The sequence below is a fragment of the Sabethes cyaneus genome, chromosome 2, assembly GCF_943734655.1.
Source record: "Sabethes cyaneus chromosome 2, idSabCyanKW18_F2, whole genome shotgun sequence".
Lineage (NCBI taxonomy): Eukaryota > Metazoa > Arthropoda > Insecta > Diptera > Culicidae > Sabethes > Sabethes cyaneus.
Genome location: NC_071354.1, coordinates 204319000 through 204345601, shown reverse-complemented (window position 1 = coordinate 204345601; position 26602 = coordinate 204319000). Strand labels below are relative to the sequence as shown.

Genomic DNA, 26602 nt, shown 5'->3' with positions numbered 1-26602 from the left:
GTATGTTGTTTACAACAGATAGTTTTTGACGTATCCTTACCATCACCAGGTAGTGATCCGAATCAATGTTAGCGCCCGGATAGGTTCTGACGTCGATGTCTGAAAAGTGCCGACCATCTATCAGAGCGTGGTCGATTTATGATTTTGTCTGATTGGGTGATCTCCAGGTGTACCAATGGTAGAGGTTATGCTGGAAGAAGGTGCTGCTACGTATGTCCATGTTCTTGGAGGCGGCGAAGTCGACAAGTCTTAGGCCGTTTTCGTTCGTTTGCGGGTGAGCGCTGAACCGTCCAATCACCGGCTCCAACTGCGCGTAGAATTCGGCTTTGTCATCATCAGTACTTCCGAGGTGGGTGTTGTGCACATTAATTATGCTTATATTGAAGAATCGTATCTTGATTCTTAATCTGCCCATTCGGGGATTGATCGGCCACCACCCGATCACCCGCTTCTGCATCTCGCCCATCACTATAAAAGCTGTGCCCAGCTCGCGTGTATTGCCGCAGCTCTGGTAGATGGTATGACCATCTCTATACGTACGTACCATCGTTCCTTTCCAGCATACCTCCTGCAGCGCTACGATGTCGAACTTGCGGCTCTTCCCTTAGAAAGCACGTGGGTACTTCCAAAGAAATTTAGAGAACGACAGTTTCATGTTCCTAATTTTCAATCGTTAGGCCGTTTTCGTCGCCTGGGTCTTTGCCGATTGATCCGATTAGTTATTATTATTATTTACGGAGTCCATTGATTTGATATTTTTAGTGGTTTAGGCTTGCAAAGCCCGCAACCAACTTCATAGTATCGTTGGAGGGCCAACGTAGCTCGAAGGAGTCCTCCTCCCTTGTCAGCATACGACCTCGGTTTCCACCGGGGTTGGTTACCCAATCTCCACCTAGGTTGCTCGTGTCCCGGCTGGTACCACGAGAAGGTAGGGGTAGGAGTTGCTAGGTAAGAGGCTGTGGACCACTGGGGGGTCTATTTTATGGCCAGTGCACAAGGCACCGATGGTACGCTTTACCCAGCCGTTTACCAGCTAGGAGGTACATTCCACGGTATCTTGTACAGAAGTTCCGGGCAATCCACATTGCCTGTTATAAGTTCGAATATAAATAGACGCTGTTTGACGCGCAGACCGCGAGTGAATTCAGGCTAATCAGTTGATAACGGCCTATGTAACTGGGAAGATTGACTGAATCATTCCACGGTAGCTGACGTAAGGCGAATCGCAAAAGTTTTTCTGAATTCGCTCAATTGCAAGGATCTGTGTTACGTGTGCAGGAGCCCAAACCGAGGAAGCATACTCCAAAATGCTGCGTACGAGATGGCGTACGCGTACGCATGGCGTCGCATAAAACCAAGCACGGTGTATGCTCGTCGAACCTCAATTTAGAGTCAATAGTAACGCCTAGGGCGAGAATAGAGTTAACACGTTCCAGATAATCCGGTCCCATTGATGAAGAAAAACGGTGTTGCGGCGACTGTATGATATTATTTTACACTTATTGCTGTTAACACGCATGCCGTTGTCACTGCATCACACTAGTAATATTCTCCTGTAATGCGACACAATCGGCATGGGCAGCAATCACCCGAAAAAATTTTAGATCGTCGCACTATGGGGCAGAACCCGAAAAAGTTCGGACAAAACCTCAAAATTTTTATTTGAGATATTCGGTCAAACTTAATATTCTACGTATAGTAGACATATTATCTATAAGAGATATGTATAAATTGTTTTAATAAGTGATTTTTCAATAGGCATTAAAGAAGGTGAAACACAGTGTAAAAAAAATTTGGAAAATGAAAAAATAAATATCGTTTAATCTTTTAGCATCTAGGTACCATGCTACTTAAAATTGTATACTTTTAAAAGACAATTCACATCAAAGGGATTATAAACCAATAGTTTAGGTGATATTAAGACAGATTTTTTACTAGTAGGTTTTGTTCTGACGAAGTGTTTTAGAACAAAAAATTTGTTATTTTTGTCAATTTTCAATAGTGTGTAGAAAAAGATTTCCACTGATTTCCGCTCTGACACTACTCCCAAATCAACATTCAAGGTGTTAACTAGTAATAAGCAAAAAATTAGCTGCTACTAGTTGCGATGTTTGGAGATATTCAAGTTTTGCGAATGCATGTTTTTCGGCATTTTCGGCTACAAATTAGTAAAGGCGCGCGCCAGTGCGAAGTTCATTCCTGCTGTACGTTGAATAGTCATGCTTGTGTATGTAAGACACAACATTATTATCGTTATCAGATACATTGGAGTCAATAAGGGGAATTTAGGACATTGTAAAGGCGACCACTCAACAGCTTTATCCCAATTAGCTCTATTTCAAGTCAAATTGGCAGTAGAATATGTTCGGTTAGACTTTCAACTCAATTGAACTAGCGTCCATTTTGTTTATTTTGAGTCGAATATGTTGATACGTGTTTGCAGGATAAAGAGATTGCTTCTCTGTCAGTTACTTGTTATTTTTTGTGCCTTCTGCCAGACTTTGGCTGAGGTCGATGACGGCCTATCTCGCCACTCGTATCCTTTTGCTGCGTATGGCCAAACTAATTAAATAAAAAAATTCAAATATACCGGAGATCGTACTACGGAAACTTAATATTATAAACGATCGAGAGGCATACCATAAAATATGCAAAGATGTCCGTAATTTATTCTTTGAAAATCAAAACAAATGCTAACAGAGCAAAGGAAATGTGAAATATTTTTATCTTTGCAATGATAAAAATGGCTTCTAAAATCGGTTAAAACTGTTAATCCATCAAAAACCACCAGATTGTAGTGTAAGTTAACTTATATATAACCCTCTACCTGTAATGGACCCTCGGATAAAATTTCGGTATTTATTAGCTTATATTTCTTATGTCTGGAGATATATGACATGAAACAGAACGTACTAAACATAACACACATTTGAGTTTTTAAAATTTTAGCTGCATTTCATTATTAATGCTTTAAAATCGACTTTTTCAACGAGTGAAAGTCCATTATACGGTTAACAATGCCATTAGCGGACCCTCTCCATGCAAAATACACTAGAATTCCTTTAATGGACTCGGTCGTTATTCTATTGTAAACCACAAGGGTCCATAAAAGGAAAATGGACATTTCAATCTGTTTTAAAAAATATGTAAAATTTAATGGTTTGCAGCATAAATTGTTATATTTAGGTTTATTCAAAATTTACAAATATTGTAAGTGCCATCGGTTGGGTGTTTAGCGTTACGAGTTCAAAATAATTTATAGAAAGGTCCGCAAATGGTTGATTTACCCTATACTAGAATAATATTACTAAATTACTCTTGATATACAGATTGTGATAATTTGTATAGGAGGTCGTGCGACTACCATTTTCGACTCGCACTGAAAAAAAGGTGTTTGGGTATTTTAAATATTTACAGCTTGATTCCAGTAAGTCCTACAATTTTGGTATGTTCAGTAACTTTACGTAACTTTACAGGACAAACAACTTTTCTGAAGACACTATATTTCTAAAGTCATTATTTAAAAAGTTAGACTTCAACGCCATCTATAGGAATAAAAATACAACTACTTAAAATTTACAAAAAGATGCGAAATTTTATAACAAACAATGTTGCTGAAGACAATAAAGCTCTACGAAGCATATGAAAGAAGTTATGAGGTTTTGTCCGAGCGCCGGCTCAATCTGCCCCACTGTGCGTCGGCAAACGATAGTTTCAATGATGACAGCAGCTCGACCAGGTCATTCATATAAATTATAAAGATGAGCGGGCCAAGCACACTGCCTTGAGGGACACCAGACGATATGTCAAATGTTCAGGAGCGCACGAAGTTTACTGTAACGAATGCTTTGCGATCGGATAAGTATGAGTAAAGCCATTCGGTAAACCATGAGGGAAATCCGATGAAGTTCACTTTTTCATTAATGAGATTGTGTGGTACAGTATCAAAAGCATTCGTAAAATCAAAATAGATCGTATCCACTTGCCGCTTAGCTTCTAGCTCACATGATATCGCTGTGACGTAGCACGTAAGATTTGATGTTGTCGAACGATGCTTCATAAATCCATGCTGGCTGTTCGAGGTGATCGATGCAACTGACCTGTATATACCGTATGGTCGCCATCCACCGCTCATTTAAAAACGATTCTAAGTTAGTTTGTCCATAGCAAATCTAAATTCAGGTCCATCGAAACCCAATTTACGTCATAAGATAGAGAAAACAATTGTGTTTACAAGAAAAATTTACTGGGTTTCTAAATATTTAATAATAGTGACGTTTTTTACCGCTAAATTGAAATATGATGATCCATTCACCGCCCATATGGGTGCCATTTACCGCTCATATTTTTTACTGTTACCAAATAAATAAAACCCGCGTTTTGACCCATGTTTTGGGTGCGGCATTTATAGCAGAATAGAACGTTAATATAAATACTGTTGACTTATTTCACATTATTTAGTAGAATAGTTTCTAAATAACCAAAGCAACAAGTTCGCTTGAGCTGATAATAAACTTAGTCATTTGCAGTCGGTCTTAATAAAGACGCGATCAAAATGTCGTTTTTCGTCCATCACTATAAAGATTATTTATTTTGGAAATGAGCTTTTATGAATATAGTGGAAATTTATGTTTAATTCGTATCATTAAATATACAAAATTATTGTTTGTAAATAGTTTTTGCAATAATGAACCATTTTAAAAAGATATAAGCATTTTTTGTTTGAAATGAGCGGTAAATGGAGCTGAGCGGTGAATGGCGACCTTATGGTAGTTGTATGGAGTAGTTTTTCGAATACCTTGCTGAGGCTGCAAAGTATGGATATGCCACGGTAATTGGTGACCGATTTGTAACTTCCGGACTTATGAATCGGCACGATGCAATTGGGAACGATCCACTACTGATTGAGCGATTAAAAACAGCGGTAATCGGCGATGCAAGCGAAACGGCGCAGTTTTTTAAAAATACTGGCGGCAGACTGTCTGTTTCGGGTCCTTTCGTTGAATCGAGATCTTCAAGAGCTTTCCGAACCTCGTCTATAGAAAATTAGATAATAGATTAGATTAATATCACGAAACGGTATATGCTCTCGAAGTAGTTGTGTCGCTGGACGGGTGATGCTTTACCAAATACACCCTTGAAAAACGTAGCGAAAAGATTAACTGATTCTGAGCTCGAGTGAGAAGTTGTTCCTTCGAATTTAAGCGACGGAGGAATATTGTTGTCAGTTTTACGTTTCTTTGTTAAGAATTCCAGAAACAGATGAAATGACAAACTCACATCCACATCAGATAGATGTCTTATTTGTAGTGATATATTAATAATGCTAACTATTGAAATTCAGCAGTAAATAGGTTTTGAAAACTACTTTAGGACATAAAATGGGTTAAAGAGAATAGATTTCGTCACATTCGTCAGGCATTCTCGCGACGATGCCGGCCCAAGGCATATGGCAGACAAAAAAACGGAAGATATGCGATTTGGGCTCAACCGGATCGATATAACTCGGCGCAAGCGGGAAAATGACGACGAGCAACTCAAGAACGAGTGGAGTGGGTCAAGAATTGTAGGTATACAACACGAGCCACCTGGATTCAAGTTGCTAAAGAAAAAGTGATAACAACCGATTAAGATTTCATTCCAGAAAAGGACACACATTTCAGTGTAATTGTAATTTATTTATGTTTACAGATACCAATTGCCTTGCTAAATTATTTATAATAAAAATATGGACAGTCAAAAGAAAAAAACGGGAAAAATACCAAGTGCAAAATAGTCTGAATACTCTCTGGGCTAGTAGTGCTGTAATGCGTGCTGTTCGTTGCGCTGACGAGTTACTGTACTTTATCAGGCAAAGGTCTTTAAACTATTATAGTGGTTGACGTCGAATTTCTAAAAAACACAGTACAAAAAGGTCCGATATCGTTTCTAGCGGATGATTGAATACTATATAAAACACCTTCGCTTGGCTATTAGCTAAACATTATACTAGGCGATAGTTTGGTTTGTTAGAAAATGATTTTTTTAAGAGATAGCAGAATGTATATAGCGGTGTAATGTGTCAAACATGCCTTATTCCATTTCTGCTATGTTGCTGACAAACCGTGTTAATTGTATGCTTTGGAATTATTTGAAGATATTCATCTAAGGCAATCGCAGCTGCGTGTCTGCTGCTGAGTTTGTTGTGTTGTGTACGTCTAACTATTTATGCTTCCGGATGTATCAGCGCGATATATTTTAGACTTACTTGAGTGTTGCTCTACACATTAATGAGAAGACAGTTTACCGTCAAAATAAATTATACCGAAAATAAACAGATCGTAGTACATAAATCAACCATACAATAAACGCTTTGATCGATATCCTGTTAATAAATATATCCGCAATTTAAAATTAACTTCTGGAAACTGTTGGCTACTCCCTCGGCTTAAAAATGGCCTGTGAATCGGTGTGGTCTACTCACAGTGGGTCACAACAACCATTCCACATGGCATATATTCCAATCATGATCAAAATATTTCAACTATTTGTTTTGACCAAACTCACAAGAATTCGATATTTATCTCTCCTGCTGCATATTTAATTGTAATTTTTCTGGCTTGAATGTGTATTGTTGGGTGTCCATTTGTGTGATTCAAATTCGCGTACGCATTCATTCATAAGCATCATTGCATTCTCTCAACCCACCAGCCGCTATTGATTCGACTTGCTTAAACCTCTTTATGCTTCTCGTAGAAATCATCCAAGTATTTTTTATATTCAGCTTGATTGGGCCACAACTGAGAGGCTTGCGAATTCAGTGGGCTGTCGTTGTTGGGCTCGCCTAGCAACGACTGAATGGAGAGCAGAATAGTCCGCACGTCGTACAGGGCAGACCACTTGTCCTTCAGGATGTCTAGGCAAATTGAACCGCTCAGATCCACGTTGGGGTGGAAGCAGGGTGTCAAAAATTTTACGTTGGGGGCCGAGTATGGGTATGAATTCGGAAACTCCAGCAGCAGTTTATACTTCTGACCCTTGTAGACGGTATCCTCCGGGCCGCATATGGTTCCGATCCATTTGAAAAAATTCTCTCCTTCAGGGAAAGCCGAGATGGTTTTTTCTGAAGACATCATCAACGCCATCAGTTCTTTTTGGAGTCTAAAAAAAGAGTTAGATGTGTTATATTGTACCTAGTATGTGAATTAATCATAACAAATGTAAAATATCAATAACCAGAAATCGTAAATCTTGACGTAATTCAATAGAAAACTATTGTGGGTAATTTCATATTTATAATAATATTTATAATTTTAAAATTTTTAAAATATTTAAAATAAGGAAGTAACTTTTGCTTCAGTTTCTAATTGCATATTTTCGAAAGTTTGGCATCACTGAGTGTACAATTTTATTAATTTCTAATAAAAAGAAGCTATATTCAAGTCAAGCCATCTATTGTAAAGTATTGCAACTTATGTTTATTTCAAATTTGGTTAAACTTACCTTTTGCTAACTGCATGATTATTGTTATTTATTAGCGTTTCATCATTCTGTTTCGATAGGTTCGAGGAAGCAGCTCGTTCCGGGTTGATATTCTGCGCCATGTTCCACGCCACTACCGAAGTACTTAGATCAGTAACAATGAAAGCTTCTTTTCCGTCAGATAGTCTTTATTGTATAAAATTTTAGGCAGTGTACGACTTTTTGCCCAAATTGTAACCAACGCTGCTAGAAAATCCCACTTCGATTTTGAAAAAATTAAATCCCTATTTCTGTTTTCCTTTACTCCCGTTTATTGACTCGTTTGTTCCAGAAGCGCAGCAAGCAATGATGGCCTCTTTCGATGATGAACCGTATGAATTTATTCTCCAAGATCTCATTCAAAGCAGCAACTTCATCCACAAAACGTATACGAAAACTTCATCCGTAGCACGAAATTACGTTTTTTGACTTCAAATAAACTAATTTTCAAGCACAAGCGAAAACTTTTCGTATTTTTACACTACTCACTGCTTTCTGCTGGAGGGAGATACACCACAAAGCCCGTTTGCTGCTGTATTCGACGATGGCTGAATCAAATGACACTCGTCGTCGTTGAATTTTGGTTCACACACATACAAGCGCATGCAACAGCATTGTCCATTACGCACACATTGAACGAGATTTGCACGTACTGTTTGCACGTACATAAATTCCCATAATCGAATGTCAGGGAGTTTGCATGAGAAACGCACGTTTATTGCTATTTCTTTCATCTCACGTAAAAGCCGTACCAAAACAGAAAAAACAACGTTAATGCGCAGCAAGGGGCTCCAACGGAGGCGATTACAGTGCACAGTAAAAAAATTAGCATAGATTACTACAAGTTTGCTTTCGCTATATAAGGCTATATCACAGAGAACAGATTAACAGGCTCGAAGGAAGTAATCGATTTTTTGTGTGTAAAATCTGTCGGTAGCGCCCTCCAGAAATAGTTAGCTAAACGCATCAAAAAATATCCATGTATTATCAATTTCCCACCCTTTCGTACGTGATGAATTATAACCGTCGTGGGCGAAACCATCGCCGGAATCGTCGCGGGAGCAAATATCGTTTGTTTTGTCAAGTAAATCAATAGCAACGATGGCAGCGACATCCAAGATTTAGTTTGCCACTTACAGCTCGAGGGGTGCTCTGTTGAAGGATTACTCGATGATTACATAAAAACAGTAGAATCAATATATATATAGAATGCCCGTGTCGCTGCAGTGCTCGTGGTAAACATCACACCACAGAGAACAGATTAACAGGCTCGAAGGAAGTAATCGATTTTTTGTGTGTAAAATCTGTCGGTAGCGCCCTCCAGAAATAGTTTGCCAAACGCATCAAAAAATATCCATGTACCTTTATCAATATTTCTTTGTGCTGGAGTTACATAGCAGCGATGGCAGCGACATCAAGATTTAGTTTGCCACTTATTGCTCGAGGGGTGCTCCATGGAAGGATTACTGGTAGATTACATAAAATCCTTTTACACACTTTTTGTCGATTACCTGGTAGTTAGAGTGACTATATACAGTGTGGCGACAATGTCAAAATTGGAATGATAATTATCTGTCAGTGTCATTCCAATCGAGCAGACGACCTATCCAACGCGTATGCAGGAAAGAGAAAGAAAAGCCTTGAAAAAACCGCATTGCATACATTTGGGATGACTTGTCGCCACTCTGTATATAGTCACTCTACTGGTAGTCTGTTCTCTGTGATCACATATTTGAAAATTATGTATTTACATTGTATGCGCATATGTGTGTGATCGATTCGAAACGGGAATCTGATTGTCAAACTAAAAAGGCAACCCAATAAAAAAATCTTTCTGCTTTTTCGTAAATCACGTAGGATAAAATCACCCGATTTGGTCGTTTTAAGGTATTTCGTCGGCAGGAAAATTTTCTATTGGGCAATTTGACAATGTAGTTCCCGTATCCAAGACACGAACCAGCAACATGTTTGCCACCAAAATATCCATGAAACACCAGCGACACTGGCATTCTATATATATTGATTATACTATAAAAACCTTTTACACACTTTTTGTTAATTACGTGGTAGTCTGTTCTCTGTGATTACAGTATGCGGTTGCATTAATTCAATTCTAAATTCGTGACCGAAAGTTCAAATATAGTTCTAAAAGGTGCACCTGCATAGGTCATAAAATCGGTCCTATCGACATTTTCCTTTTCCACGCTTGCAATACACGAGTACCCAACAAACATTTTTGTTGATTAGTAGCTTATTCAACCGTTGTATAGCTAATTACCGGGTTATTAGCGCTTGATAAGCTGTTATACGACAAAAATGTTTGTTGGGTAGAGGGCTCTATGTGCGCCTACGCACCTGAATTAATTATTCTTCTCTGTCGGTTTCCTCTAGAACAAAAGCATTCAACTTGATTCGTTTATCCTTTCTCATATAGGAGCTAGCCCTTTCACCGGCAAGCTACAATTGTCTTACGCATTGGAATGTAAATAATTATAGAAAGAATAAACAATTGTGCCGAAGCGTTGGTTGTTTGATATGTATCTTTCACACTTTCCCTTTCTGAACAACCTGTGAACCTGTAAACTTTCGGTTGTTGAAGCTAACTATATTCCAAATTTTATGACTTAAACTCTATGTCTTAAGAGAACAGGTGTGTTCTGTGCGCAGGAAGTGAGTATGTAATTTGGTTACAACTTTACTTTAAATGACGCTCCTTTTTACGACTTTAAATAATTGAAAAAACTTCAAATATTACAAAACCGATGCCTTAAAATAATCTTTAAGTTACCGTTCTTATATCCGTCAATTCAATTATACACTAATCTTCCTCACACAATACTACCAATTCTTGGGCTGTGTGAAGAACAAACGTTGCTAATGGTCCACAGCATTTTACATGACCCAAAGCGGTTACACAATCTAGCAATAGATATAGCACCTCGGATTCACAACACAAGGCAAATTAATTACCTTTCGAGATCTCATACGCATTCCAGCTTCAGTCAAAAGCGGATTTCTTTCATAGGTCCTACCAAATATAATAGGCTACCTATGCATCTTCGAAGAATGACTAATGCTTCATCTTTCAAAACTAATGTCAAACAATACTTGAAAGATCAAATGGCGCAACTAATAATTTAAAAATAAATATATATATGTAATAAGTTGAAATGCTTTTTCTTTCTTTTCTTTCTCTTTCTATTTGTTATTTCCTTTAATATTATTGTTCAATATGTTTTTGCTTTGAGTAATTTTGTTATAATCGTCATTTAAATATAATTCGTAAATAGTTCAATATGCTGTGCTTCTTTAAAAGGATACTAAATCCACTAGAAGCACATATATTATTTCTATGTTAATTTTTTTTTGTTTTTTAGTTAATATTAAATTTAATCTTAATATTTTGATCTGCTCTCAACCAATTAAATTTTGTTTTTTTGTTTAGTGTATGGTTGAGTGTTGAGTGTCCATTACCAGGGGGCTCAAGAGAGCTTTTTGGTGTGGGGGAGAGCGGAGGGTTATAAAAAAAAAAAAAAAAAAAAAAAAAAAAAATAAAAAAAAAAAAAATAATGCTCATTGCCGTCTTTGTTCTCACGTCAGTAAGTTAATTCTTGAGGCCAATATTAGATTTGTAAACGAAAATTCAGTTGTAAAATTTGAAGTTCAAAATTGACGAATGCGTACGCAAAATTTGCTTTTGCTATGTATCCCAGAGATGCCATATTTTCTAAAAAAAAATGTCTGCAACTGCTCGAAAACCGAAAAAATCGAGCAGTTTTCCGGCTACTCGAATTTTCTGGTTTAAAAATAATCTGCGAAAATCTGCACAGTTTTTTAAGAAGTCTGTGAAAGTTTAAAGAGCTTCGAACAAAAATCTGCGCCAAAACAATAAAAGTCAGAAAAACTGCAAATATCTGCAAATTTCTAATGATCTGCAAGACCGTTCCAAAAATCTGGAATTTGCAGACAAATCTGCAAGTCTGGTATCCCTGATGTATCCTCAGCAACGTTGTCTTGTCAGTGCGTAAAATGTTTAAAATCAAGAGCAACATTTCAATAGGGCCCAAGTGCAAAATATAAAAAAACTGGTTTTTTGGTTATATTTAAAGCTTTTTTAAGTATCTATAATAATACCAAACATCATAGCGATTTGAAAACTTTATAAGTCTTAAAAAGCAAATTTGAAAAAGCCTTATGTGAAAACTGGCAACAAAGTTTTCATTTTGTGCGTTGGCCCTTCTGTATGAAAAAGTATGTTTTGCATTCGGCCCTATTTTTGTTGTGGGATTTCTGCTGCTTGCTGCTGCTGCGAAGATGATCCCCGCCGTACAATTGCGCGAGAGACTCGACGGACGACCAAAAAAAACAATACGATGCTACCTGCATAAATAACACAGTCATTCACAGACACGACATGTTCAGTATTTAAGCCTGCGCGGCAACAAAAATTTGTTACTTTTCCGCTTACACGAAAAAAGTTATTTCGCTGTATATATATATCACCTGTGGAGGAACCGGACAGAGTTCGTTAGTTGCGCGCCCGAGACATTTACTATCGCTGAACTGCCAAGGCGTGATGCACTTGCACGCTGTGGTGAGTTAGAAATGCTAAATGAATGAACTGCTGCTGCTTCACACTACCAATAGCGACTGCCGCACTGCCGCACCTCACGGGTAACACGTTCTGCTTCACAAACCTGTTCAACGGTGGCAGATTTGCCGATAAAATTAAACCCCAACTTTTCTAGTAGAAATAATAAAGCTGATCGGTGTCCCAGTCACGAATTTTTAACCTTTTCTAGCCAGCAAAAAAGGCCAAACGCGAAACGCTGTCTAAAAATCGGCCCAACACCAAAATCATATCACCACTGACAGTAAATAAAAGCCTCATGTCAAAGGCCCCATCAACAATCGATAATCAAATCAGCCTTATGAAAAAGTCGTATTACCGAATGATCTCCGAAAACGGCCAAACGCATATTTTTGCAAATTACAAAGTAAATCAATGTTTTTTCTGCTAGTTGTTGCATTACACATTAAACTATTATGTTTTTGCATCATAATGTGACATTCAATTCTAAGCAGCACTGTTTATATCAAATAAGGAGTTAAAAAATGATGCTCAAGTTTCAACATCGATTTTCTCGAAACTGTCAGTTTTGACTTCGGCCTATTTGAAATGTTGCTCTTGAAATGGTCTATCCGTCTATTAATAAATGAACTTACGATGTTTTGTAATTTTGCGTCTATTGTATTCTGGTTTAGTCTTGGGTATAGTTGCCTTGTTTTCACAATAATTGAAGATGTAATGATTTTTGTCGAGATGATTATGCAATCAATAAGTTACCTTCGCAGCTTCAATCGAATACATTGAACGGTGCACAAAAAGCACAAAGCAGAAAGCAAAGCCACAAAACGGCAAAACGCACCTGTGCATTATTGATAAAATCGTCGATATTGAAAACTTCTTGATAATTTGATTAAAAGTTGTCTACAATAAGTGTAGCTTTGAAAAATAAAGGATGAATTCCGAAATGAGCAGCAGCATGCACTCGGGTAGACCCGAGAGTGAGTTCAGCATAGAGTGCTTTCAAAATTATACAGCTTCTGAGGTTTTTGTTCAAGGTTTAGCTGGCTTGGTAAACCAAACTGATGTCGAGATTGTCATTAGAGCACAGAAGCAAATGTACGGATTATCGATTTTATTTGAAGTAGGTTACATTAAAGCTGTGTATTTTGCAGGTTGCAAAGATTTGAAAAAACTAATGAAATGCTTCTCAATTGCAATGCCCTTAGCCAGAGCCGACTTAAAATTGCAGCTGAGGATTTTAAGAAGCATACTAAATTGCTGAATGACATGAAGAAGGACCTGGACTATATTTTTAAAAAGATCAGAAACATAAAGTCTAAACTAGGAGCACAGTATCCTCAAGCTTTTGCCGAAGCTGATGCTAAAAACAAAACCGTAAGTTTTGATGAAGAAGAAGAAATTGATACGGCTAGCCGGGCGGAAACACTTGACGAGTGCAGCAATGGTCGATCACAAACCGCTACTCCAGTCAAAGGGGCTGTGGATGATGCAAAGAAGCAGTTGCAAAAGGATACCAGCTCCTTGAAAGAAAAGAAAAAATCCTCTTCGAGCCAGGGAGAAGCGACCACCGTCAGCTACATGAAAATGGAACAGAGCCCGGAAAATCGGAAGTCCGGCAAAACTACACCGATCGATCCTAAGAGGAGCTCTTTGCTGTCGACCAACAGTAGCTCTACCGATAATTCGAATGATTCTTCGGAATGTACTTCGGATACTGGTTAAAGAGAATATAATTAGCTCTTCTCTTCAGTGTATTGCAAGATAGTTTTTTGTTATATATTTAATATATGTATGTGATACAATTCTTTAGTAAAGTAATTTATCGTAGGTAAAATTAAGTTTAGACTAATCTCAAGATTTCTAGTCTTGACCTTGGAATGAGGTCATACATATATTAATATTTTTTTGAAACGATGGTTCTACAATTGCACCTTCAGACTCATGCACCTTCCAGCATTGGACAAAAGGTAGGAGTCAAAATGACTACTTGTCAAGCATAGCTACCAATACCCCCCCCCCCCCCCTTCCTTTCCGCTCTTCCCCCTCCTTCACCAAAAAAAAAAAAAAAAAAATTTTCATTTCTTTCTCCTACCGTCCCTTCATCAATTGTAGAACCATCGTTTCAAAAAAATATTAAAATTAAGTTTATTAAGGTTTACGAGAAAGGACGAGGACATATGCTATATGCGTCATGATTTTGCTCTCAAAATAAAAGTTAGATGTTGCTTTCAATTGCTTCATGTATATTGGATTTTCTTTGACCTATTATACTACGGGGGGGGGGGCGAGCCTCGGGTTCAAGCATAATAAACACACGATTACCAATCTTAATTGCTGAGTTATGTTTCAATGAGATTAGTGGTCATCAGCTGCTTTCCGCGATCAATTGATTGAAACAAACAATGCTGCGTGTTTGTTTCTAGGAGGCAGATGCACGGATGCACCATACTACATTGAAGAAACAATGTGTAAAATAAAAAAAAATATCAAAATCTCGACAAGACATCAAGTTAACAAACTCGTGTCCACGACTTAAGCTAATGGACCAATTAAGGTGGATGGGTTGTTTTGGACTGGTTGTTTTAATTATACAATGTTTGCAAAATACAAAATGCATCACGATGCAGTCAACATAAACAAGAACGTGCATTATGCTCTTTATGCATTCTCATTATGCTTTGCTTTGGGAATTTGACACAACCCTGAGAAGTACAAACTCTTAAAATCGGTTTGGCAACCTGGTTTAGAGCTTTGTACATATGCAATCCAATTGGAAGCGGTTCGCAAAAAATTGTTTTTTTACACTTGTAAAGATCATCTGGTTCCTGGTTGCTTGCTGTCCGCGGAATTGTGCTCTAACAGTGATAAAAATTACAGATAAATCCATAGATTACATGAAATGAGTGCCAAGCCTGATGAAGACGATGACGATTGGTTCAATAAAGATATTGATGATTTTGTGGTGAATGTACAGAAATCTTCAGCAGGCCAACAATCGGAAGACTCCACTGAAAATGGGGCTTCTTTGTTAGAAACACTTAATATTAAACCGAAGCAATTCTACGAAGGTAAGTATGGTTCAAAACATTCGCTTGCCATTTGCAACATTAGGGCATTACTTTCGCGCAGATATCGACGGTAATTATTTTGACCCATTCAACGCCGCCAATGTCGGCACCTCCAGCAAAACCAAGTTTAATTTACAAGAAGAAAACGACAAATATGTACAAAAGATTCCATTCTCTAAGTTGCTAAATCTGTCGCAAAATGACAGCCGGGAACTTTTCCTGGACATTTACAGCCAGAAAGAACAATTTATCAAAACTGTATCCCAGGGGAACGTAGGCGACGAGCTGCTTTTAGTGACTATGAAAATCATGAATAAAATTGGCGCTCTGCCATTGAATGAGATTAATGAGGAGCTTTTCTCGATACTAACTAAAACTGAACACTTCTGGGACAATCAAATAAAATTTTTCAAGCGAAGCACGAATCAGATGGAAGTAAAAAAGAAGAAAGGAAAGCAAAAGTTACAGGGAGTTAGTACGCTGGATATGCTTGGAGCGGTTGGCAAGATGCTTGCAAACATTCGAAAATTTGTTGGGGTGAAGAAACGGCTGACAAGCTTTGTTGACGAGTTAAGTCAGGTGTTGACCAAAGCGAATGTTAAGGTGGACGAACTTAGACACACAGGATCGCTGGTTGGCGCTTCTAGCCCGTGGAAAAATTTGAATGTACGTATTTTTTGACTGATTAAAACGTCCCTCTGCTTAATTATTGACTGTGTTTTTAGATTTATCCCAATCTAAAGGAATTAAAAGGACCTGGATCTGATCCGAAACCAAATATTACCAGCGGGAAATTTCCCAGCGTTGAACACTATTTGGAAGTACATCTAAGCTTGCTAAAGGAAGACTTCATGATTCCCCTCAGGGAAGGTATAAAAGAATTTATCGTCCACTCGGAGCGAACACCTTCGTTGGAAGAACCGTACTGTGGTGATAGTATACGAGTACATTACTGTGTGAAACTACTTCTGCCGTCCAGCGTCAATCGGCGCTCCGGAAAGGAAGAGCTTGTGATAGTAGATCTGGATCCAAACGAGCGTTTACCGGGAGGTAAATCGTTACGGTATCAAAAACAAAGTTTTCAAAATTCGAAACGTCTAATGCACGGCTCTATGGTTTGCTTCACCAGCAGTCATCGTTTCGAGGACCTGATCGTGGCAATTATTAGTCACCGTGATAGTGAACAACTTGCGAATGGGTTCATTTGTATTGAAATAATTAAGGCAGAAAATATGAGCAACATCTTCAATCGAGACCTTCTGATGGTTGAAAGCGAAATCTTTTTCGAACCATACCATCACGTTTTCAATGTGATGAAAAATCTGAGGGTTGAAAACTTTCCCCTTAAGTCGTATATTGTTGATAGCCAGCCGCAACAGCAATATCCAGACTATATTGCGCGGGATAGAAAGGCGCTGTTCAGTCACAAAGGTCAACAATATAACATTAAAGTGCCAAGCGAATGGCCGGAAAGCGGCACTCCAATAGGACTAAACCCATCACAGTACAAAGCGTTCAAGCTAGCTCTTACGCATAAATTTACTCTAATTCAGGGTCCGCCGGGAACGGGGAAAACATTCATCGGTCAGGAGATTGTTCAAGCTTTACTGTCCAATACCGAACATCAGATTTTGCTTATTTGTTTGACTAATCATGCACTGGATCAATTTTTGTGCGGTATTCTACGGTTTACCGACAGTTTAGTTCGAATGGGCAGTCAATCGAAACATGCTCTGCTTGATAGCTACAACGTGAAACAGCTGAACGAGGATGTGCTTATTGATAAACGGCTTAGGACTTGCTACTACAACACCAAACAAGAGTATTTAAAGCTAATGGAGGAATTTGAAGAACTGCAGAAAGAAGGGAGCAGCGAGGATGTCGTTCGTTGTCTGGTGAGTAGTTCCTAGTAGGGACTTTTACGCTTACGAATCATAATTGAGTACTTTTGGCTTGCAGAACCGTCTCCAGCAAACGTCACGTCGCATTCACGAGCTAAATCAACTATCAAATTACGAATTCGTAAAAAATATTCGTGTGATCGGCATGACGACCACTTTTGCCGCACGCAATCACACATTGCTTCAGTTGCTAAAAAGTCCGATCGTACTGATTGAGGAAGCCGCTGAAGTACTGGAGTCGCACATCGTAGCTTCGCTAACGCCATCGACCGAACATTGCATCTTGATCGGCGATCACTTTCAGCTACGCCCAACCACGAGTGTGTACGCGCTATCTCAGCGATATCAGATGGATATATCGCTGTTCGAACGAATGATAAAAAATAACGTAAATGCGGCATTGTTGAGTGAACAGCACCGAATGCGTCCGGAAATTGCCGACCTACTGAGACCAACCATCTATCGTGAGCTTACGGATAGTGAAGAGGTTCGAAACTTACCGCAAGTGCGAGGGATGCGAAAAAATTTATTCTTTTTAACACATAACATCCCCGAGGATGGTGCGCGTGATGAGGAGAAGTCGAAAAAGAACAGCTTCGAATGCCGGTTCGTGCTTGGTTTGTGTGAATACCTGGTTGCCCAAGGGTACGGTCCAAACGAGATCGTCATTTTGACGCCTTACAATGGGCAAATGCTGCAACTGGTGCAGGTATGAATTCTTGAATTTTTATTTATTAATGTTTGTCGGACTTTCATTGGTCTCCAATTGGTCTCTCATGAAATACAGCAGTAGATAGAGTTAACAGAAGATACACCTAGTCGAATCACAAATAAATTATCTACGAGAGAGCCATCCTTGAAAAGTGTCTGATATCAAAGTTGAACTTCGTTGAATTTCATTGTCATATAATTCACAGTTTGTGGTTTGAAATATACCTGGTATGAAGTTTTCGTTCGGGAGCGTAAAGATTCAGTTGTTTCTTGAGAGCAGGGCGTCAATATCTTCGAATAATATCTACCAGTGGTAATTAGATCGGCTTAGATATCGTCGCTGGAAGACATCCGTACAAAGTATACATTTGATTCTACTCATCATACGTCTGGAAAGATGGAGTTAAGGGTTACAGGCAGTTAAGGATACCTATTCCTATACTGTTTACTAAGGTTCGGCAATATCGCCGAACTATTCACAGAGCGAAAGGCCGTCCCAAAACAAAACCTGAGGAACAGAACTTCTCTAACTCACTCGATTGTGGGCTACTCCAATTCCTTGGACACAGTGTACTTTCCGCAAGATCTCGCTCCAACTGGTCTATCTATCTCGTTCACCGCGCTCCTGGTGTGCTTGTTCCTACCGGATTTAAAGCAAATATCATCTTTGCAGGGTAGTTGTTCGACATTCTTGCAACATGCCCTGCCCAACGTACCCGACCAGCGTTAACCACACTTCGTTAACCATACTTCGCATATCGTTCTCAGCACTAATCTTACGAAAGGTCAGAACATTCGCAGGTACTCCTCCAGCACGTTTTGCCTTGTCCACTTTTCGGGCCCGCAGACAGCCAGTATAATGATCGTTTTGTACAGGGTAAACTTTGTACGGGCATCAGTCTGTTCGATCGCAATTGCTTGTGAAGTCCATTGTAAGCTTCTGTTGATAATATGCTTACGAATTACACGACTGGTGTCATTGTCCACGGTTACCAGTTAGCCAAGGTATACAGATTCGTCGTCTACCTCAAACTCATCGCCGTCGATCGTTACCCTACTGTCCAAGCGGCATTGGCGGGTGACCAGTCGTTTCGCTGATTCTGTACCACGTGCTCAAAGGAGCTCTCGCCTACACTACTAATGGTTGTTATGATGGGGTTCCAACAATCCTCGGGAGGGTCTTCGTCCAGCTCGTCCTCTTCCGGCACCACAGCTTCGAGTGAAAGCGCGTACTACCCATATATGAAAAATTGGCTAATATGCCATTTTTTCCAAAACAGGTCATAATATTACATGATAGTATACACCCCAAAAAACGTCCCCACGAAAGCCGATCGTAAAAAAATGCATTTCCGGAGGCATACGACGTGAAACAAATTTGACTAATATCCAAAATAAATTAGAAGTTGGCAAATATCCGTGATGATATCAAACTGCATGCGCAGCAATCGATGTGTTCTTATTTCGCATTTTTCCATCACACATTCAAACTGACCATCAAACTGATTGGGCTTACGTCTTACGACAAGACCTGCGTAGCATAATTCCTCCATCTAATTCGGTCCATGACAGCTGGTCTCCAGTTCCGCGGGCACCCAGTGCTCGCCAGATCGCGCTCCACCTGGTCTTGTTACCTAGCTCGTTGTGCCCATCTTCGTCTTGTTCCTACTGGATGCGATGCGAAAACCATTTTTGCAGGATAGTTGCCAGACCTTCTAGCAACATGTCCTGTCCAACGCATCCGTCCAGCTTTAACCACCTTCTAAATACTGGGTTCTTTGCCTCCATACACCGGTCTCTTGCACTCCGCCAAAGATGGTTCTTAGCACCCGCCGTTCAAAAACTCCGAGTGCACGTAGGTCCTCTTCAAGCAGTGTCCAAGTTTCATGCCCGTAGAGAACAACCGATCTAATTAGTGTTTTGTACACTTTGTACGGCGGTTCAGATTGTGCGACCCCAAGTGTTTGTGGAGTCCGTAGTAGGACCGACTTCTCCTCATAATACGCATTTTAATCTCACGGCTGGTATTATTGCCCTCTGTTGCCTGTAAGTCAAGATATACGAACTTATCGACTATCTCAAACTCATCCCCGTCGATTACCTCGGAACTGCCCAAGCGGGTCCTGTCGGGGTTGGTCCCACCCGTCAGTATATACTTCGTTTTAGACGTATTTATCTACTGATACGTATTTATCTACCGACAGCATCCATTGACTGAATTTATTGAAAATCGTGCCCCGTATTTCGATCGCCGCTCGTCTTATAACACACTCAAGCGCAATGTTGAATAGCAGGTAGAAAAGGTCATCTCCTTTTCGAATTCCCCGGCGAGATCCGGATGCATTCGACAATGCACCCGAGATTCTTACACAGCACTGAATGCCATCAATCGTAGCCATGATAAGTGATAGTAAGCTTACCCGGAAAGCCGTTTTCGTCCAAAATTTTCCATAGCTCTTGTCCGTTTACACTATCATATGCGGCTTTGAAATCAATGAACAGGTGATGCGTGGTGACTCGGAATTCGCGACACTTCTGGAGGATCTACCGTAGGGTGAAGATTTGCTCCGCTGTAGACCGACCCTCCACGAGTAAAGCATTGGGGTTAAACGTCTTTTTAAGATTTGACCCTTCTTTATCGACAGACTTCACAGCCTGTTATTGGAATACAGGACGGTTACGGGGTTTGTGCAACAATGCTACTGACTATCTAGCAGCACCGCCCAGTCGAGATTCGAACATACAACGACTGGCTTGTTAGACCAGCATCGTACCTCGAAACCAACTAAGTGGTTACTTAGCGGTTACGACCCTTCTTGAAGCCAGCCTGATAACTTCCCACAAATCTATTGGCTATTGGCGATAGTCGATGGAAATGACTTGGGACAGCACTTTGTAGGCGGCATTCAGGATAGTGATCGCTCGGTAGTTCTCACAATTCAGCTTATCCCCTTTCTTATAGATAGGGCAAATAACCCCGTCTTTCCACTCCTCCGGCAGTCGTTCCGTATCCCAAATCTTGACAATCAGTTGATGCAGACAGCCGGCCAACTAGTCCGGGCCCATTTTAATAAGTTCCGCTTGTGTGCCATCCTTTCCCGCTGCTTTGTTGTTCTTCAGCCGCTCGATGGCTTCTTTAACTTTCCTTATCGATGCAGGTGGCACATCTTTGTTACTTGCTACATCAATGCTACATGCTACATGCTATATCGCTACATGCTACATCGTCTCTTTCTCCTCTTGCACGCCATTCAGCTGTTCACCGCACGGTCATCAGTCAAGATACCTTTCTAAAACCAAAGTACGTGTATAAGATTGTCGTATCGGACCTGGGAAGCCTAAGCGTGCTTACATCTAATTGTTTGATTTGTTAATTCTGAACAGTGCCTGATATTTATGCTTATTTCGATAGTGACTTGCTGTATTTTAAGTATATTCTCTACATCAATCAATACATAGTAAGATTTCTGATCGATTAATGCACATATCTCCCATCACGAATTCGAATTGACGGTCACGAAAGCAAAGAGATAGACGAGTTTCTCTATTTGCTCTCTCTGCCGACTGCCGAACAGAGAAATAGAAAGACTCATAATGGTATGAAATTGTACCTACTTTTGAACTCTGAAAGACCCTTTGGTCGAACTGATTCGTTGTTCCACGAAGTTGATCATTCACTGGATACTGCTCAGATCGGTAGTCCGCAGAAGATTCGAGAGCACAAGACTTTGACCATGAACCTTGGTGTTTTCGTATGAAAGGCGAACGAACCATGAACAGTACAAGTTACTTTGAGAATCATCTATTATTTACACCATAAAATTGAAAGACAACGCCTGGCTGGCCATGTCATAAAAATGCCGGTTGAAAGTCCAGTAAAATGGTTCTTGATAGCGATTCGATTGGAACAAAAAGATTAGCCGCACAGTGCAAAAGAATATTTATAGACCGTATTATGGGGTATCCTTCTGATGGCAATGAATGGTTGATTGCTGTCATTTCACAACAAGTATTAACTACCATATCGTTGTAAGATCTTATAAATGGAGTACGTTTGGTTAGCAGAATATTTTGCCCGGCCTCCAACACTTCCTTTTCTTTGATTTTTGGTGACTAAATGAAGCAAAACAATGGATTTTCACTGAAAAGTTCCGCTTTTTGCACCTATAAATATTTAGAACGAAAGAAAAGCTTTGGAATTTGGCATTTTACTTACTTTACTTCTACCAGCAAAGAGCCGTGGCGGCTTTTACGGTATGTATTAAGAATTCCCCTTTACTGTACTCGGTCCTGGGCTGCTCGTCGCCAATTCGTTGCGCGTCTCGTCACACGCAACTCGGCTTCAATCTAATCGAGCCATCTAGCACGTTGGGCCCCTCTATTCCTGGTGCCGGTGGGATTCTTGAAAAGACCCGATTTCACTGCACGGTTGTCCGGCATCCTTGCGACGTGGTCGGCCCACCATAGTCTCCCAACTTTCGCCAGGTGTACGATGGTAATCTCTCCAAGTAAGTAGTGCCCGCAACTTGTGATTCGAACGCGTACGCTACTCTCCGCTATACGCTTGTTCTCCGCCAAAAATAGTACGCAACACTCTTCGTTCAAATACGGTAATAAGTGCACGCATGGCTTCTGTTAGCAAAATTACTGTCTCAAGTCCAAAAGGACTACCGGTCTCCTCACTTACATTATTGTCGGCGTCCCAAATCTAGCAATTACTACTACGTTCATCGCCGTCAATAGTCACTGTACGTGGGAAACGACCGTTTCTCTGGATCCTCTTCCTACCATATACTTGGATTTTCGGCGCATTGATTTGTAACCCAATCCTCCTGCCTCTGTTCTCAGTCTGGCGTAGATTGCCTCAGTCATCCCAAAGTTTCTAGTAAAGATGTCGAAGTCATGTGCGAAGCCTAGGCGTCGGCCAATTTTGCTGAAGATTGTTCCTCTCGTTTCGATACCCGCTCGCCGGAACACACCTTCAACAGCGATGTTAAATCGAGGGTAGTTAGATCAGCCACGTCATTTTGTCTGGAAAACCGTCCTCGTGCATTATCTACTATAGCATTAGTTCACGCTCAACTGTATGCTATGCTGTCCTGAAATTCGCTCTACTCCCGACATTTCTGCAGGATTTTTCGGAGTGTGAAAACTTGATTCCTAGTAGCATGGGCCCCATGCTGGTACGTATTCTCATACGATTGGGGATGGATGACGTTGCAAGATCTGGGAGAGTACCTTAGCGTTGATCAACCTAATGCCATTCAGTGAAAATCGACAATAAAAATGATGACAGTTTCATAAAAATAAGCAACTAACACTCCCTGCCCTTAATTATTACAAATATGGTTCTCCGTATCAATAGGAGCGCAAAAGCCACGAAAAGCTGCATGGCATTCGGATTACCGTTGTGGACAACTATCAGGGCGAGGAGGCCAAAATCGTTCTGCTCACGTTGGTTCGCAGTAACGAGACTGGATCGATAGGTTTCCTTGCCTTCCGAAATCGGATATGTGTTGCACTGTCCCGTGCCCAGGAGGGTCTGTACGTCGTAGGAAATATGAATCTTTTGGCCACGGCTAGCAAAACTTGGGAATCTATTAAACGTCAGCTGGAGGCACACTCGGCAATCGGTCCCGCACTGGAGCTGATGTGCGAACAGCATCAGAGTATTATGCAGGTTAGTTACATGTTGAATGGAACTGATTTCGAGCATTTGTTTCTTGAAATTATTTTGATTGCCTAGGTTGAACAACCCGAGGATTTTGCTAAATATAGCTTTGGCGGTTGCCAGGAAATGTGCCGCTGCATGAAGGTATGTGGCCACCAATGCGAAAGTTTTTGCCATGGGATAATCTATCCACATCGGTCAGTCTGCACCTGCAACCATGAGGAGGAAGGCGTTTTTCATTAGATTAGACTGAAATCGGATTTTGCGGTAGGATTGGTACCTATTTTGCTTTTAGGTAATAAATTCGTACGAGAACAACTACACAGATTTTAAAGCATTCTAAGAAGATTGTCATATTTATAAAATCAAAAAAGTACAGATTTACGGACAGGTTGAAATATTTTGTAATTTATTTATAGCAGCTTTTATGCACATGGAGGAATTGTAATTATTTCTTTCTCTTTGAAAGAGAATAACACGCATACTTTATATAATCTCATACCCATAAATTAATTCATTCAAAAACCAAGCCGTTGTTCCTCATAGCCAACCAGGTTTACTAGCTTCGAACAGTTCCTTACTTGAGACAGAGAACCTCGTACTCAGCCGTGCTGACCTCGGCTCCATCGAACGGGATATAGAGGCACCCGTGTGAGGAGTGAACCTTTCCTGGCGTCTGGGTACCACAATGCAGTGCCCGTCCCATATAGAGCGGCTCACCGTCCACGGTAGCGCCAATTTTAACTGCATTCTCCGGTACCACCCCGTTGGAAGCGAACTCCCACACAAAATCGCCCGATCGAAGCACTTCGAAGTCTTCCTTTAGAATCTCCTCGCCACCGTAGCAGATGAAGGCAACATTTTTCGACGGAATCACCTTAGCTGGGATCATCTCACCCTCGTGGAAGGCACGTCCTGCAAAGATAACTGCACCGTCGGCATCAATACCCGCCCGAACCATGTTCGTCGGGAATGGTCCATCGATGGTGCAGTGTTGCCAACAACCTCCTGTAAGTATGTAAATATATAATGAAAATAATTTTCGTATAAAGGGTTTTTTAAACAAACAAAGGAATAGTTTAAATGGAAGGGCAATTTGAATCCGGTCGTAGAAAAAAACCCTTTGGTTAACATGAGGGTGAAATGTTAGTCACACAGGTTGGTAAAGTATTTTTAGGGGTACGCCGAATAAAATGCTCTTAATTTTTTACCGACTAAGCCGCCAAAAAAAGGATTTTTCTCTACGGTCGCACTTGAACGATCTAGCTCGTAATCATCTCCGGACGAACTTGATGTTGATGACAGCGCTGTTGGTGTTTTATCTGAATCACTGTCATCCGGTTGAGATTGTGCTGTCGGTGGTGGTGGCATGGGAAACCCATACGACAGTTCGTAGCCCGTTGGCTGATCAGATCGGAGATAGTCGTGGATGAAACCGATTGGCGGCGGTGGGCCTGGTGTGAACAATTAGACGGGGCTGAGTTATAGTCCAAGACATTTTCTTGTTTTAGGATGTATTCTTTACCGCACGACGTAAACGTGGATTCGTATTTCAGTAAAGCTATCGTTTGAATACATCCTTTGTGGTTTGCGATGCGTCACCAATGGCGCATTTTTATCCATTTTTGTAAAGTCTCCCGAATCAAGCGAGTAAAATTTTTTATTGAAAATTTTGCTTTATAATATTGTTTTTACGGTTTTCCTAGTTTTCCGAATAGGTATCTTATTTTGAGAGGATCACTCCGGTATTCCATAAAAAACTTTACGGAAATTTTTAAAATAGTTGTTAATCAAGCAAAACTACTTACCGGTCATGATGAATTTGGTGCAGTTTTTTGTTACAAAATAATTACACTAACAAGTCACTTTACACTTCCGATATTGCCGGTTTGAAGTGAGTTCAGCTACTGCCGAATGGTTGTGTCGCAGTTTCTACTAAAGTCTGGCATACACATATGTTAAATAATTAGCAACTTTTTCTCTTGTTATTTTTTCTCGTTGCCTGCACCTGCCCATAGTCAATGTGATATCTATGTAAATGTAGATAAGTTATCGCAGTTGTATTCTTGGACTTGTGCATTTTGGTCTTATCAGTTTATCATAGCTTGATCTATTTCAAAAATGCTACTCTTAGTGAACCAAATTTTTCACTCTTTTTACTAGTCGGAAATAACTATTGCTAAAATTTAGTAGTCTTACTTTATAATAAGCAGCATTGTTTTTATATTTTTATAAGGATTTTTTTCTTTCAATTTTCAAACCAGAAGTGCCAATATATCTTGGTTTCGGAGAATTTTGAACAATGTGTTAAGCATAATTTATGTGACAATGTTTTAACCAAAATTAGAATAGGTGAACCACCCTATTAAAAATTTCTATTTGATGATATAGAAAAAATAACTAGAAGAGTAACTTATTTAAAGCTTTTAGGGTTACAAAAAAAAATGAAAAATCTGCAATGTGAATTACTATTTTATGAAGTTCGTAAAAATTCCTATGAATTTTCGCCGATATCTTAAAGGATAAAGTGAATAACTGCATTAATGTGTCTTCTTTTTGACTGCCACTTCTACTATTGTTTTAAAAAATTTCATTCCGATGCATATGACAAATCATTCTTTCTGTGAAAGATGAATTAAAGCTGTTTTGAGCTGGTGCTTAGTTGTTAACAAATAAGGTTTATCGTCTTAATTCCACTCGAAAAGATAAGACAATATCGTGTAAACTGATTCCATCAACCTTTTTGAAGATAATTTTCTTTTCCTTTCGATACAATTTTGTAGTGTACTGCACTGTTACAGTACCATTACTACCTATAAAAATCCTTTTAATATATAGTAAATATCTTAAAATTCAATTAAAATACAATTATTTTATTGCAAACAATTCTTTTAAATTTTTTGACGCGTCTATCAATAATGCGTTTGTTACCTTAAGTTACCCTAAAGTAAATAACAGTAAAATAATTTATAACCTAAAAAGTTAGGTATTAAACATATTCATCAAAATGTATTTTGGGTTGATTAATAAGCGCATTGACAGCACTACAAACCCATAGTTACTTCACATGGCTGCTTTGACTTTTTACACATAAAAGTGCGTTTGGATTGACAACATGTGGCACGCAACTTGTTCCTTAATAGGTCGTATGAATAAACGA

General features: G+C 39.6%; 4 protein-coding genes across 5 annotated transcripts; 2 read left to right on the top strand and 2 right to left on the bottom strand.

The window, feature by feature from the left end:
• Nucleotides 1-5668: 5668 nt before the first annotated feature.
• Nucleotides 5669-8033, bottom strand: LOC128734555 (ubiquitin-conjugating enzyme E2 C). 2 transcript variants are annotated; one of them, XM_053828814.1, is made up of 3 exons: nt 7990-8033; nt 7483-7929; nt 5669-7140 (listed from the first exon to the last, which is right to left on the bottom strand). In XM_053828814.1, the coding sequence occupies exons 2-3, from the start codon at nt 7581-7583 to the stop codon at nt 6711-6713; spliced, it is 531 nt and encodes a 176-aa protein (XP_053684789.1). In that variant the 5' UTR covers nt 7584-7929; nt 7990-8033; the 3' UTR covers nt 5669-6710. The 2 variants fall into 2 exon arrangements, with proteins under 2 accessions (XP_053684789.1, XP_053684787.1); XM_053828812.1 differs by having other exon boundaries at nt 7483-8033.
• Nucleotides 8034-12951: 4918 nt separating this feature from the next.
• On the top strand, nt 12952-13931 carry LOC128737548 (kxDL motif-containing protein CG10681). Its single transcript, XM_053832216.1, has 2 exons — nt 12952-13186; nt 13243-13931. Exons 1-2 carry the CDS (start codon nt 13023-13025, stop codon nt 13811-13813), a joined length of 735 nt encoding a protein of 244 aa, XP_053688191.1. The 5' UTR covers nt 12952-13022; the 3' UTR covers nt 13814-13931.
• Nucleotides 13932-14879: 948 nt separating this feature from the next.
• On the top strand, nt 14880-23942 carry LOC128733434 (NFX1-type zinc finger-containing protein 1). Its single transcript, XM_053827015.1, has 6 exons — nt 14880-15159; nt 15221-15825; nt 15885-17054; nt 17119-17769; nt 23137-23451; nt 23518-23942. The coding sequence occupies exons 1-6, from the start codon at nt 14991-14993 to the stop codon at nt 23683-23685; spliced, it is 3078 nt and encodes a 1025-aa protein (XP_053682990.1). The 5' UTR covers nt 14880-14990; the 3' UTR covers nt 23686-23942.
• LOC128733435 (uncharacterized) lies at nt 23808-25367 on the bottom strand. The gene is made up of 3 exons (XM_053827016.1): nt 25251-25367; nt 24654-24896; nt 23808-24450 (listed from the first exon to the last, which is right to left on the bottom strand). Exons 1-3 carry the CDS (start codon nt 25255-25257, stop codon nt 24020-24022), a joined length of 681 nt encoding a protein of 226 aa, XP_053682991.1. The 5' UTR covers nt 25258-25367; the 3' UTR covers nt 23808-24019.
• Between the last annotated feature and the right edge of the window lie 1235 nt (nt 25368-26602).

What these genes read in the sequence shown, in the direction of transcription:
- LOC128733434 (XM_053827015.1), top strand. Translation starts at nt 14,991, where the DNA reads ATGAGTGCCAAGCCTGATGAAGACGATGACGATTGGTTCAATAAAGAT. An exon ending in AGGATGTCGTTCGTTGTCTG is followed by an intron (nt 17,055 to 17,118) that starts GTGAGTAGTTCC and finishes TTTGGCTTGCAG; the next exon opens with AACCGTCTCCAGCAAACGTC. An exon ending in AGCATCAGAGTATTATGCAG is followed by an intron (nt 23,452 to 23,517) that starts GTTAGTTACATG and finishes TTGATTGCCTAG; the next exon opens with GTTGAACAACCCGAGGATTT.
- LOC128733435 (XM_053827016.1), bottom strand. An exon ending in TTTTTTTGGCGGCTTAGTCG is followed by an intron (nt 24,451 to 24,653) that starts GTAAAAAATTAA and finishes ACATACTTACAG; the next exon opens with GAGGTTGTTGGCAACACTGC.
- LOC128737548 (XM_053832216.1), top strand. Translation starts at nt 13,023, where the DNA reads ATGAATTCCGAAATGAGCAGCAGCATGCACTCGGGTAGACCCGAGAGT. An exon ending in ATTAGAGCACAGAAGCAAAT is followed by an intron (nt 13,187 to 13,242) that starts GTACGGATTATC and finishes TGTATTTTGCAG; the next exon opens with GTTGCAAAGATTTGAAAAAA.
- LOC128734555 (XM_053828812.1), bottom strand. Translation starts at nt 7,583, where the DNA reads ATGGCGCAGAATATCAACCCGGAACGAGCTGCTTCCTCGAACCTATCG. An exon ending in AATCATGCAGTTAGCAAAAG is followed by an intron (nt 7,141 to 7,482) that starts GTAAGTTTAACC and finishes CTCTTTTTTTAG; the next exon opens with ACTCCAAAAAGAACTGATGG.